Raw genomic sequence first — 14,474 nt, 5'->3', positions numbered from 1 at the left:
ACATAACAACAGCAGCATTTGTTGATGACAGGATTCAAAGGGTGGGTATTGCAACTAACAAGAGAACACAAACAGCTCAAGGCAGGACACTATAGCCAGTTCAGTGGCTTTTGCTCTATCAGTGGTGACCGCAAGGGCAGAGCAGTCAAAAGATGATTTCTTTCTGCCCATGGCTGCCTTCGAGACTGGATCTGGTGTGGGATCAAACTAAATTTACACCTTTTCCTTAAACCGGTCTTTCTCCCATTTCAAATTTTTGGAAGCACTGAATGTGATGGCAATGTGGTCTTGTGGCCAAAACAGCTGTGTGGAACCTGTGGCTGGCCGGTTTTATTTTTAGGACTTAAGGGGACCTCCATCAACCCTCTTTCTTTTATTCTGAACCTCAGTTTCCCAAATGTGTGTAGTACTCTGGAGCAGTAGAGTGTGTAGTGAAAACCTGGGCTTTTGGACCAAGATTTGAATTCAGCTTTAACACCTTTTAGATATGTGACCTTCAATAAGTTCCTTAACTTCTTTCAAGTCTTGTTTTCCACATATAATGTGGGAATAACAAATATCAGCTTATTTAATTCATTCAACAGACATTTATTGAGTGCTTCCTATGTACCAAGTAATGTTCTAGATCTGAGTCTACAGATCTCTGTTTTTATGGCCCATTGTGAGAAATAAATAACACAGAAAGCATTAACACTGTGCCTGACTCTTTTTCTCTCTCTCTCTTTTTTTTTTTTGCATGGCAGGCACCAGGAATCAAACCCCCTAAAATAAGTGTTCCAATGACAAAAATCAGACCAGAGGTTACCTGGGACCAGGATGTGGGCAGGGAACTGACTGCAAATTGACACAGGGAAATTTGGGATTATGGAAATACCCTTTACCTTGAGTATGGCAGTGGTTACACAACTGTATACGTTTGGTAAAACTCATCAAACAGAATGCTTAAAATGGGTGAATTTTATTGCATGCAAATTATGCCTCAATAAAGCTATTACAATTTTTAAAATTATATACACATATAGGAAATGACTTCAGGCTTATCTCTTATGGTGCTTTTTATTTTCTTATCTAGATTTTGTAAAAATTTCACAATGATTATGTAGTGCTTTTGTAGAGAGAAAAAGTACCAATAAACATAAACATAAATAATTGGCTTATTCAACAAGGAATCTATTGATTCTACATTAATTGTCTGTAATGAAGCCCCTTTGGGTCACCTTCTCCTTCTCATCTATCTTTCCTTGGTGGCACTTCTGAGAGGTGAGCTGAGGAGAAGGATGCAGAATGGTACAGAGCTTAATAGCAATGCTTTGTACATCCAGCCCTCGTTTTGGCTCTCACATTGATTTTGAAATGAATACACAGTAGCCTAATGATAGGGGGGCTCTCATCCTACTTTGCCAACCCCACCCTCCACTCCAGCTCAAATGAACTCACGCGTCCTCCAGGCCCCAAGAGAAAGGCCTCAACATAGAACTGGGCAGATTGTGGTTTGTGGGGTCTAGACCGGGCAGCCGCCTCCAGCTCTCATTGGTCTGTTAGGTTTTGCGTGGTCTTGGAGAAGTCAAGAGGCCATTCATCAGTGAAGTCCCACGAGTAAACGACTGCTCATGCTGCACATGGCAAGACAGGACACAGAGTCCCTCCATGAACCCCTCTGGGGTGGGGGTGCTGAGTGTCAACAGGCCTCTGGTCCTTTTCCCCATCACATCCAACTCATCTCCAAACTTTCCACTCATGAAAGGCTGGTCACCTTAGTAGACCCTCCCAGTCTGCAGGTGGAGGATGGGGCATCGGGAGAAGCTCGCCTTGCTTGTCCTTAAATTTCTTGGGGTAGCTGCACAAGGTCCCTTGCAGAGTTGAGGAGTCAGGGAATAGGAGTCAGGTGAGGACAATAAAATTAGAATATAAAAATAGCTTCATAAAAATATCATCCCATGGAGGGTGCAGAAAATTCTCTAGCCACTCTAGTCAAGAAATAAAGCCCAGTAAAAGTTCAGGGCAGCTGGGGTGGGTACAGGGGAGTGAGACAAATCACTGCTACCCTTGGGGCCTCTACCTAGTCACCCATAACGGCTACATTGGGAGAAAGCCTGGTTCCTACCTTGGGGTCTCTGTCCTCAGGGTTCATACTGGCATTACTTTCAGCATCTTAAAACTGCACAGTCCCCACAAGGTGTCAACTCCCCACAAAAGCATCAAATCATGCCTGAAATCATTTGGAACAAATTTCTGAACAGGTAGGTATAGAGAGATCTTTGATGGATTTGTAAAAAGAAATGAAAATGACAAGAATAAATGAATTGTGATTGCAGGTTTTTTCGTTGCTGTTTTGGTAGTCACACTCTCTCAAACATTTTGGGGGAATGGAATACAACAAAGGAGTCTTGGTGGGAAGGCTGGGTGTTGCCGGCCTGGGTGACCAGATTGGTCTCCCCCAGTTGTAAATGCTGTGATTTGTGGTTCATGAGAAGCACGCCCCAGAAGAAAGTCCAGACGGTGTTCCAGGCAAATCCCATCCAGCCACAGGGACAAGCATTTGGGCTTGGGATGGTCTTTTTTCAGGCCTATTTTTAGAGCCTGGAGTCAGAGTCTTCACAGTAAACAGTGGAAACCTCTGGCCCATGTGTCATGTAATGCTGATACAGTACCCAAAATGGGGCCCACTGACCAGCTAACCCCACCGATAGATAGCACGGCACATTCTTTCTCAAGACCCTCACATGTCACTGCCAGACACCTCTACTGATATGGTGACATGATGAATTGTGGCAATCTACTCAGCACACGAGTCTAAATATGTGCACAAAAACAGCTCAGGCCAGAAATGACAAGAGTAAACGCAGTGGACTCTCATTTCCTCAAACCCAGGCCTTGGGGACGAGGATTCTGGTTCTGTGAGCCTTCTGGTTCACTTGTCAGGCAGAAAACCTTCGTGGGGATTCCCAGCTCTCCTCCCCACCATGCCCAATCTACCTTCCTTGAGAGGGAGGATGCAGTGTGGGAAGAACACTGACAGCAGACAAGTTCTAATCCAGACCTTGCCCCTCTGTGACCTTGTGGCCTTGGCCTCTCTGAGCCTCAGTTACTTTGTGAAATGGCAATAACAACATCAACTTCTTTGGCCTCATTTGTTTGGATCAAATGAGATAGCGTCTTGGAACACACTTGGAAAACATATTGTACAATTGCTTCTGAATTCCTTTCTGCCCCAACACTCAGTACTGAGGGAGGAGTAAAAGGGTTGTCAATCACCATGACCAGGTAGGATTTATTCCAGGTATGTAAGGCTGGTTCAGCACAAGAAAACAATTCTGTAACACACCAAATTAATGAATCAAAGTAGAAAACCACATGATCATCTCGATTGATACAGAAAGGCATTTGATAACATTCAACATCCTTTCTTCATAAAAGGTTTGTCTTTGTGGGTCAGTTAAGGAAACAGAGTCTGAGAGTAACATTGTTTGTTCTGATCCTTGCAAATGTTTCTTCTTTATTCATTAACTTTCTGGTGATTTTGTATTTTCTGTAGCGGTGAAGGGAAACATGTCTAGTTAGCCATAGGCTATCGGAGCTGTGCAAGGACCACCCCGAGATGATACCATTTCCTCCCACTTCCTGGAGAGGTGCCTCATTTCTTCAAGGTGATGCTAGTATGTTGGGTGATGGCCAGAGTAAACGAAGGGATTTCTGATCCTCAGCCCTTTTTAGGGTACATGAGTAGCTGGGGAAGGGTTAGCATTTGTCCTTCAGGAGTCTCCAAAGCACACCCAGCTCCAGCTTCAGTTGGCTGACTTCTCCCCCATTTCCAGGGAGCATGGAGATGCCATGGGGAAGAGTTTGTGCTTGCAGCTTCAGTGAGCTGATAATAAAATACTGTGCTTTCCCTCCTTCATTATCCACAAATACACAGACGCCTTCAAGTGGCCTTACAGTTGCCTGTTGCAACTGCAAGTTCTTGCCTGGGTGGGTCTAGGTGACCGTGGTGAACTCTCTCAGGGTGAGCTAGGGAAGGAAGAGTCCCCTCCTTCCTTCTCGAGGCCCAGAACTAGAGTGTCAGACCCAGAACCATCGGCAACCAGCTCTGGAGGGCTCGTTCTGCAGCTGCTTTGTCGTGAGGAACGATCATAATGCGTTGGGGAAGAGTATGGCCCTGGATACTTCTTGGAACAAACAAGACAAACCAACACATTAGAGCTGGCACGAGAGGCCTACGGAATTCTCCTAGGAAAGGGTCAAGAGGAGTGGCTTCAGTAATAGAACACAAGGCGCGCCAAGACACGAGCAAAAGCAACAAATGGACAGGTCGGCTTTGCATTTTGCCTCTCCCCAGCTGCCTAATTAGGATATATAATCTTCTTGGCGCTCACCTTAACAGGGCCCTTTGGTGGCAGCAGAGAGGATGAAGGGGTAGGGAAGGTATCACTGCAGCTGCCCAGGGCCTCAATTTTGAAAAGCAGGAACCTCTGCCCCCGTCTCTTACCACCCTGCCCGGCTGCCATCTGTCCTGGCTCCCATTCGGTCAGCGTGCTCAGGCATGGGCCTGCCCTGGCTGGGCCACCTCAGATATCCCAAGCTGGTATGGTGAGGGGCATGTGGGCGCAGGCAGGGCCCTCCGGGGCCAGGCCACTGTGGGCCACCCGCCCATTCCTCAGCGGGAGGCGGCCGGGCCGGGGCGCCCCGCTGCTGGGCCCGGACTCGGAGGGCAGGCCCGAGTCGCCGGGCGGCACCTCCAGGAAGCCGCGCGGGCGCAGCAGCCCGCCGGGCCTCTCGGAATAGGCCTCCCTGTGGCGCCCCCACCGCCGCGGGCAGAGCTGCGCGCGGAAGGCCGCCTGGAAGCCGCGGCGGAAGTTCTCGTTGAAGTAGCCGTAGATGACGGGGTTGGCGCTGCTGTTGAAGAAGGCCAGCCAGTGGGCGAAGGGGAAGGCGTAGACGCTGACCAGGTGCAGCTGCGGCTCGCTGAGCTGCCCGTAGTCGATGAGGAGCAGCAGCGACCACAGCGGCAGCCAGGACAGCGTGAAGAACAGCGCCACCATGACCAGCATGTGCACCACCCGGGCCCTGCGCCCCGACCCCCGGCGGCTCTCGGCGGCCGAATCCTCGCCGCCCCGGGCGGGGCCCGAGGCCTGGAAGAGCTTGCGCGCGATGCGGGCGTACATGACCACCATGAGGGCGAGGGGCGCCAGGTAGATGTGCGCGAAGAGCACGGCCGTGTAGACCTTGCGCATGCCCTCCTCGGGCCACGCCTCCCAGCACGAGTAGAGCGGGTAGGAGCGGTTGTGCGCGTCCACCATGAAGTGGTGCTCCTCGCGCGTGACCGTCAGCGTGACGGCCGAAGGGCACATGATGAGCAGGGCCAGCGCCCAGATGACCGCGATGGTGACCAGCGCCTTCCGCAGGGTCAGCTTCTCGCGGAAAGGGTGCACGATGCAGCGGAACCTGCAGCCGAGGAACAAAGAGAAGCGGACGGGTGGACGAGAACTAACAGGGCTTGGCGAGGACTGACGGGATGGGGGCACTTTTCCTTCAGTTCAGCATCGCAGCAGCAGCAGCAAAGAACAGCTCAGCCGTTAATTAGTTCCTTTGCTAACAAATTGGTTTCTCACCTGGGAGGAAGTCAGCCAGTAGGCCGCGAGTCAAAGAAGAAAGGCAAGAACAGATTTATCAAAGAGAGGGCAGGAGAAAACTACAGTGGGGAGACAGTGAACCCTGTGTGTGCACTTTGGGGGGTAAACTAATTGGCTGGCAGTTCGCAGAGCTGTCAGTCTGCAGCATTCTGTCCTTGAATATATATAAATAGAAAACACATAAATTTAAGCTGTTTATGGGTTCTCCAAAAACCTTGGGAAGAAAAGCCATGTTTTAATCCTAATCCCATTAAAAAAAAAAAAAAAACCTTGAGAATTCAGATGTGAAGCATAAGTGACAGGCTGTCTGTTCGTAATGTTGGCCAGCATCCTTCCACTGGCAGCTCCACTGTCTTAGGACAGGTCTGCACCATGTCCCTTTAGAACGGCTCAGCAACTAATTATTAATACATCCTTATGTGATAGGTGTGGAAACCAGAAATCAGAGGTGTTAAGCAACTGGCTCAAGGTCACACAGCTAACAAGTAGCCAGCACCAGCCTGGAATGCAAATCTGTCTTGCTCCTTTATGCCATATAAACCAGTAGCTGTAAACACTGGCTGTGCATTAGAATGTTCTGAAGCATTTTTAAATAACTCTTTCCAATTCTAATAGTCAATGATTCCAATCTAATTAGTCTGGGAAGGGGCTTGAACATTACTTTGTGTTTTGCTTTTCTTTAAAACTCTTTGGGTGATGCTAGGGTGGAGAGCTGCTGATGTAGATGGAGGAGGTAAAAGCTTACTAATGAGAAAAACAAGGTGGTTCCTCCTTCCCAAAATGTCTTCTCCCATTTACTGATGCCAGAAAATGAGGACCATCTAGTCAAGCGTACTTGTTTTTCAGAGGGGGAAGCAGGCCCAGAGAGGGAAAGAGATTTAAAAGGTCACATGGCTGTTTAGGGGCAGACCCTGCCCTAGAACAAATGTATAACGCTTGTCCCAGTCAAGTACTCTTTTAACTTCACCAAACTATGTCCTGCCCTCCTGCTTACCTGCCCTTTCTTATGTCTGACAGCACCTTTTACTTCTCCCACTGCTTGATTCGAGCTTTGCTGTCTCAACCTGCATGATTTTGACCTACTGGCTTCATAGTGTCAATAAATTGCCAGAGAACAAATAATTCCTAAAGCATGTGGTTCTGACTACAAATGCAATAGCAGTTAATGGTTGGAGGAGACCAGTATGGCTTGGGATAGTCTGAGCAGGCTTCCTGGAGGAGGTAAGCCTTGAAGGATACTGCAGGCATCTCTGGGAGAGGATGCATTCTCACATAATCTTATCCAACAATGATCATGAAATGGAGCTCCATGAAAGGGAAGGAACTTCCCCCAATCACCTAGCTAGTTTAGTGGCCTGGCAGAGAAAGGAACCCACTGCCATCACTGCAGCTGCCTACCTCACTGGGTTATAAAAGACTGGGTTTGATAGGGGCAGAGATGGATAGAGAATGAGAGCACCAGATTCTAGAAAGGGAAGAGTGAAACAGTGCTGTATTGGGGAGGGGAGGACAAAGAGATGTGTGTGAGTCTGAGGAAAAATAAAATTATATTATAGCTCATCTTTGTGCTGGTACTGTACATAAGCTTCACATGCAAAAGATCACTGAATCCTCCCAACTTCTTGTAGGGTAATTTCTATCACTGATTCCATTTTATAGATGACAAAACCAAGGCTCAGAGTAATGAAGTGACTTATCCAAGGTCACACACTGAGCCAGTGGTGCTGGAGAAGCTGGGGAAGCTAAAGACCACGAGGACACACAATGCCTCCCCCATATCCTGGTCCCCCTAATGATGCCAAGTGGGGGAGGCAGGGGGAGACTTATTCAGTTGGTTCCATGCTTTATCATTTGCAACACCTTCTTGGCCCCTTAGCTGCACTCCCTCTGACAAATACTTATCAGAGAATCTACTGGAATCTGAGGCTGAAAGACCAGAAGTGGCTGGAGACAGGATGGAGAGGAACTGCTAGGGACCAGTAAGGAGGCGTTGTGATGGAATGAAGCAGCAGGGAGAAACGCTTCCTTCCCCACCATTTGCAAGGCCCACCTCATAAGCCATCTCCCCTGGCTTGGACTCATCAGACTCATCAGTAGCAGGATTCCTGTAGCTCAGGAAACAAGGACTGCCCTCAAGTACCTCACAGGTTTCTGGAGCTGCCTTTTGGCCTTCCACAGGGAGGAGGTGAAGGAGAGGGCAGCCAGCCCTCACCCCTTCCTTTCATGAGGATCCAGCCCCCACCTACAGTGGTGCAGGCCCAGCTCCAGCCCGCTGGCCCAGTGTTGTAGACAGTGGCCCCTCCTGGTGCCTGGCCCAGTTGAATGGGAAAACCCAGCCAGGAAACCCCTCACCTTTCCACAGCGATGGCCACCAGGGTGAAAACGGAAGCTGACACAGACATGCCCTGTACCAAGCCGCTCATCTTGCACGTGGCATTATCAAAGGGCCACCCTGCAACGACAAAGGCCACCATAGAGTGAGAGGTGCCCCACCCACAAAGCACCAGGACCTCCAGGCCATCTAAGCTAGGTCTCCTTTGATACTTGGATCTTTCTACCATGTCTTTCTCAGTGGTCATCCAGCCTCCATGCATCCTCCCAGGAATGAGGAACTCATCGCATCCTAACAGCCCATACCACCATGGACAGTTCTATGAGAGTGATGCTCTTTGTATTGACGAGAATGCCTCCCTATGATTTCTCTTCATGAACTTTAGTTCCATCCAGCCCTGCCCCAGGTTCTAGGCCAGAGGTTCTCAAACTTGGAGGCATACTAGAATCACCTGGAGAGCTTTAAAAGAACTAATGCCAGACTACCACCAGAATCCAAAGATTCTATTAAAAACAACCTAAATACCCATCAAAAAGAGACTAAATTATAGTACATCCATATAATGGAATTCTAAGTAGTTGGAAAAAGAATGAGAAAGCTCTTTTCCTTATTGATATGGAATAACTCCATGATGCATTTTTTCCCTTAAGCTTTTTATTTTGAGACAATTTCAAACTTACAGGACAATTGCAGAAATGATCCAGCACCCATACAGAGAACTCCAACATACTCCCCAAATATCTAGCTTTACCAAGTTTAACATTTTGCCATTTTTGACATATCATTCTATCTATCTATCTATTCATCTGATCTGTCCCATGATATGTTTTAAGGTAAAAAAAAAAAAGTAAAGGTATAGAACTCTTTTTTTCTTAATTTGCTTACATGGAATATTTTTGGAAAAGGACATGAGGAACTGGCAACTCTGGTTACTTCCTAGAAGATATGGGAGGCCAGAAGGCCGAGGTGGAAGGGAGATTTTTCACTAGATACCTTTTGCTGTCTTCTAATAATTGAACTATGTGAATGTTTCATTTATCCAAAAAATTAAAAAATTTGGGGGACATGTATAAAGGATTGGGAATCGGACCTTGCCTTATCAGTGTTGACCAGTGTGTGTGTGTGCGCACACACACGTGCACCTCTGCACAAGCATGTGTACATGTATGTGTATGCAAGCATGGATATAAGTACTTCTGTGAGTTAGGGAGAAGAATGCATGTTCTATACACAGCAGCCCTGAAAGAACCTGGGATCCATCGGTGAGAAAATGTTCCACCAGGCAGAGCAGCACAGACAAAGGAAAACTGACTGCCCTGCCTCCACTTTGTAGGTCCTGGAACCTAAAGAAACACCAGCTACCCTGCCCTGCATCAGGTAAGTCACTCCAAATGGAGCTGCCTAGGCTCTGGAATCTGAACTCCTCCTTGCGGCTGGGAGTGCTGAGCTCAGAGCCTGCAGGCTTAGACCTCTAGGCATCTCCACAGCTCTGGAAATCCGGCCTGCCCCACAAGGAGTTCCACAGACTGTGGAGCCCTGATTCAGAAACAAGAAGAGCAGATCACATGGGAGGGATGACAGTAGAATAATTCTGACATTGGCAGTTTGCACAGGCAGATATTGAGAAGTCAGGTGGTCTAGTTCCACTTGAATCCCTTTCACCAGCCTGCTAAGTGTCTGGGCAGTCCCTACTTAGACACCTAAAATGGCAGGGAGCTCACTACCTACAGGACAGAAACTTTTGCTGGTGAACGGCTCAAAGGAATGGATTTTTAAGTACTAATTTAAAGGAAACTTGCCTCCCTACCACTCCTTCCCACTAGCTTTAGTTCTGCCTGTTTGGAGTTACATGGGAGAGCAAGACTGTTTGGCATAGTGATTAGAAATATGGGGATAAGAAAATGTGGACCTTGACACTTATTAGCTATGTAACTACTGATTCTGAGTATCAGTCTCCTCATCCATAAAATGAGGATAATAATAAAACATACCTCATTGGATGGTCATAAGGATTCATTAAGATAATGCATGAAGAGTACTTAACACAATGCCTGACGCAAAGAAAATTAGTTCATTTAATGAGTTTAAAGGTATTATTTCTAGTCTAATCCCTCTGCTACAAGACTTTCCTGAGAGTTTGAGACAATAGCATCACGGCCAAGAGACCAGCTCAGCAATGATTTCTTTCCTACAAGCTTCCATTTCAGGCCCTAGCTGGTGGGATGGGGAGGGGTGGCCAGTCCCACTGCCCGCCACCCACACTCACCTGTGATGAGGTTGTCCATAAGGGTTGTGGGCATGCAGAAGATGCCCACTAGCAGGTCACTGACAGCCAGGTTGAGGATGAACATGTTGGTGACGGTGCGCATGTGCCGGTTCTTGAGCACAATGAAGCAGACCAGGGCATTGCCCACCATGCAGAGAAGGAAGATGAGCACGTAGGCCACAATGAACATGGCGGCCACTGGTGAGGAGTGCTGGTAGTAGGAGGAGAAGGTGAGGTTCACGGATAAGGCAGCCTCAGTGCTGCTCCTATTTGGGCTTTGGGACCAGCTGCTGTTGCAAGGCTGGGAGGGAGCCCCTAGAACCAAAGGAGCATATGGATCAGGACTCCAGGAAAAAGGAAGACTCTTCTATGCTCCAAACCTTGATCATGCCCTAGGACCCTGATCATGCACTCAATTCCAATTGCAACCAGATGCACTACTCTATGACTTTCAAACTTGAGCCCTCAAACCTTAATCTCAAACCTCCTACCCCATCTTGCCCAGGATTCATCCCCCAGTGCTGGTTATTCTCCATTTATACCCTCTCCTTCATTTATTCTTCATTTTGCTCTGTGCTCCAGATATGAACCTCTAAGGAATGCAGCATATGGACCCCACCGAAAGATATATACTGTCCTAGTCCCTGGGATCTGTGATTGGAAATTTATTTGGAAAAATGTTCTTGGCAGGTGTAATTATGTTAAGGATCTTGAGCTGAGAGCATCCTGGATTATATGGACAGATCCTAAATCCAATGACAAGTGTCCGTATAAGAGACTGAGGAGAGAAGAGGAGAAAGTAGAGACTGGAGTGGTGCAGCCCAGGAAAGGGCTGGGACGTCCCAGGAATGTCGACAGCCACAAGAAGCTGGAAAAGACAAGAAATAGAATCTCCCCAGAACCTCTGGTGGGAGCATGGCCCTGTCAACACCTTGATTTGAATTTCTGGTCTCCAGAACAGCGAGAGAATACATTTTTGTTGTTTTAAACCACCCATTTTGTAGTAATTTGTTACAGCAGCCATAAGAAACAAATACACCCAGGTCGCCCCTTTGTCCTCTGGTTTCTGGCTGGGCTCAGCTGATGGGAGGTACTGAAAGAAATTGAAGGGCAGGAGAAGAGAGAGGTCAGGGTATTTATCTCTTGACTCCCTCCTTGTCTGGCCTAATTCTGCCAGGCACTGGTTTTCTCTACAGCATCAGTTCCTGTTGGGTGGCCCTTCTTCCATCGCTCTAGCTCTTGCCAGGGTGCATTTACACTGTTCCCTCTTCTTCTTGCCCCAACAACTGACAGGTGGTAATAGCTTCCTGTGGTTGCTAATCCCTGGTGTTTCACCACCCCTCACTAGTTCTCTTACCACTTCCCTCACTTCTGAAAAGTCCTTCCATTAAACTTTCTTCAGTTAAACTCTCTCTGAGTGTGCCACCTACTTAGTTCTGGGACCTTGACTCTTACATCCTTGGAATCTTTGCTATCCCTCCTCACTACCTCCCCCATGGAACTTAAGTAGGGAAAAGTGAGAGGGCATTACAGAGAGGGAGAATGAAATGGGGAATCTGAACTAGCAGAGGCACCTATTAAAGGAGCAGAGGCACCTATTAAAGCCAAGGCTGCCACCATTCTTTGCTTTCTCCCATCATGGCAAATTTATTTGTATAGCACTTTACGAAGCACTTCTCTATCTGTTAGGACATTTAATTTTCCAGTGACCCTATGAAGTAAGCAGGTTAAGGACTGGCCCCATTTGAAATGGGAGAACTGGGATCAGTGATGTTGGGTGACTTGCTCAAGGTTACAAAGGAGCATGCAGCAGAGCTGGCCTGGCTCTGTGAGCTTGAGTCAGCACCGGGCTTTAGTGTCTGTTTCTCCAGCCATATTTCGAAGGGAGAGGCTCAGTGTCCAACTGCTGCTCTTTAGGGAAGTAATTAGACATGGTGACTCACGATGTTGTCTCATAAACTCTCCTCCCACCTTCCTCTGGGAGTGAATATGGCCCTTTCTCGGGGATGAAGAGTCTTCGGGGAGCCTTTGGTTGCATCCAGAGCTCAGCCACTGGGCCGGAGGCCTGCCGGAGGCCTGGGACCTAGAGGCTAGACAGACCCTAAGGAGAGAAAGGGCCAATTAGCTGGCACCATCAGGACCGCAGGGACCAGCAGGGGCAGCAATGGGGTGCTCTGTGGGAGTGGAGGACCTCCTGGTGGAGGCGGAAGAGTGGGAGCCTCTGGTGCTTGGTGCGAGGAGAGAAGGAGATGACATGCCCCTGCTTAGGGTCTCCAGGGGCTTCCAGCTGCACTCAAACATTTCTATTTTAATATGAAAAATGTCAAACATATACAAGAGATATTATGATGGTGAGTATATACAAGGGTATATAGTAACTATTACGAGAGAGTAGTATAAAGAACTCCACATTTGCATCATCTGGGTTCTCCAATTATCAACTCAAGGCCAATCCTGTTTCATCCATACTACCATCCCACTTAGATTATTTTGAATCAAATATTAGTCATCGCTATCTTTCATTCTTAAACATTTCAGTGTATCTTTCTAAAATAAAAAATAAGGACTCAATAGTACTGAGACACAGCCCAGCTTCTCGCTCTGTGGACAGGCCTTTCTCTAGGAGGAAAAATTCCTTCCTATTCCTGGCAACTCCCCAGGGCTGGGAGCAGGGACCATCTGGGCTCCAGTCTAACACCAGAGACCTCATTAACACCCAGATTTGTCCTTTCTGGGATCTGCAGGTGTCATGTGGATGCATCCTATGAACATCTCATCCACTGAACTTAATTAAGCCATTCCCCTACCCGGAGCGCTTCCTGGAAGTCTCAGAATGAAATAATGGTTGCCTCGCTGATGAGCTCAGCTGTTAATCTCAGGCACTGAAGGCTGGGGCTGTACAGAAGGTGGGGGATTCAATAGTTCTCAAAGTGTGCCCCCCCCCCCATCAGCAGCATCTGCATCCCCTGGGAATTTGTTAGAAATGCAAGTTATCACCCTTCATGCCGGACCTAGGGAATCAGAAGCTCTGGGGTACCCAGGGGTTCTCCAGGTGATTGGGATGCACACACACATTAGGACCACTGAACTAAAGGATTGGGCCAAAGGCCCCTGGGAGGGAGCCGATCCACACAGACTGGAAGCCCCAGCCCTCCTTCCTGCGCCTGCTGGTGAGTTCAAGCACGCCTCCTCACCTTTATGGGGGCTCAGCTTTGTCGTCTTTAAGATGGAAATATTAACACTTCCTGGCTATGACCTAGGGTAGGTCGTGTCGCCTCTCTGTTAGAGTAGAGAGAAATCAACATATCAGAGCAGTGATGTGGTGAGGATCCAATGAGGTCCTGTGTGAAAAAAATTTAAAGCAATGCCCCGAGGGCGCGCCACGGTGTTGGCCTGGCTGCAGCGGTACTCAACGTATTAAATTACACAATAGCTGTGAGGATAAGGTTTTGTAATACTTTTACTCGCCGCCTCCCTACTGGCTTGAAATATGTGTGTTTGAGAAAACAACCCCAAAAGGAATGATGACCTTAACACAGGACGAACCTGGGTGTTTCCTGCGTTCACAGTCCCTCATAACTTCGTCCTTACCGCCACCTGCTTGCTCATCCCGGTAACGCACGGGGAGCTCAGGCCCAGGCTGGAGACCTTTGGGTCCCGCCCTTAGGCACCCAATTCCTGACACCCTCCTTCGGGGGGCACGCGGACCTGGACCGCGAAGCCCCGGGGAATTGCAGAAGAATAAAACGCGAGGGGCTGCAAGAAGCACAAAGCAGTACAAATAGCCAATGAACCCCGGAAACAAAACACTCAGCCGCGTTTGTAATCTGACATGCCCTTTTAAAAGAACACTGAGGTAACTTTTCATCAATCAGGTTGGCAAATAAGAGGCAGCTAATGTGCAGTGAGGTCAGAGTGTAATTGTGCACTGAGTGGGGACAGGGAGCGCGAATCAGCTCTGCCTTAGAAATTCGGGCGCATCCATCCAAAGCCTTAACAGGGCATCCACTCCCAGATCTAGCAATTCCGCGTCTAAGGAAAAGGACAAGCTCTAAAGGCACAGGGAAAAAATAGTAACCATGGGTTGTATATAGTTAATAGAAAAATGCAAACTGTTTTATTCTTACAAAATAGTATGCACATGCATTACAAATCCATATTCAGTATTTTAAAATGTGTGTGATTGTGCATGTGTGTGATTGTGCATGTGTGTGATTGTGCATGTGTGTGACCTGTAGTGGGAATG

General features: G+C 47.9%; 1 protein-coding gene across 1 annotated transcript; it reads right to left on the bottom strand.

Moving 5' to 3' along the window:
- Positions 1 to 956: 956 nt before the first annotated feature.
- On the bottom strand, positions 957 to 13,557 carry NPFFR1 (neuropeptide FF receptor 1). The gene is made up of 5 exons (XM_077125027.1): positions 13,423 to 13,557; positions 12,172 to 12,329; positions 10,229 to 10,543; positions 7,983 to 8,082; positions 957 to 5,442 (listed from the first exon to the last, which is right to left on the bottom strand). The coding sequence occupies exons 2-5, from the start codon at positions 12,182 to 12,184 to the stop codon at positions 4,566 to 4,568; spliced, it is 1,305 nt and encodes a 434-aa protein (XP_076981142.1). The 5' UTR covers positions 12,185 to 12,329; positions 13,423 to 13,557; the 3' UTR covers positions 957 to 4,565.
- Between the last annotated feature and the right edge of the window lie 917 nt (positions 13,558 to 14,474).

This window comes from Tamandua tetradactyla, chromosome 13 (genome assembly GCF_023851605.1).
Source record: "Tamandua tetradactyla isolate mTamTet1 chromosome 13, mTamTet1.pri, whole genome shotgun sequence".
In the NCBI taxonomy this organism is placed as follows: domain Eukaryota; kingdom Metazoa; phylum Chordata; class Mammalia; order Pilosa; family Myrmecophagidae; genus Tamandua; species Tamandua tetradactyla.
The sequence above is the reverse complement of the archived record's forward strand: the minus strand, read 5'-3'. Positions and strand labels throughout refer to the sequence as shown.

Excerpts from the sequence above, each read along its gene's own strand:
- NPFFR1 (XM_077125027.1), bottom strand. Across the intron at positions 8,083-10,228 it reads TATGGACAACCTCATCACAG|GGTGGCCCTTTGATAATGCC; the intron begins GTGAGTGTGGGT and ends TTGTCGTTGCAG. Across the intron at positions 5,443-7,982 it reads GTGGCCATCGCTGTGGAAAG|GTTCCGCTGCATCGTGCACC; the intron begins GTGAGGGGTTTC and ends CCTCGGCTGCAG.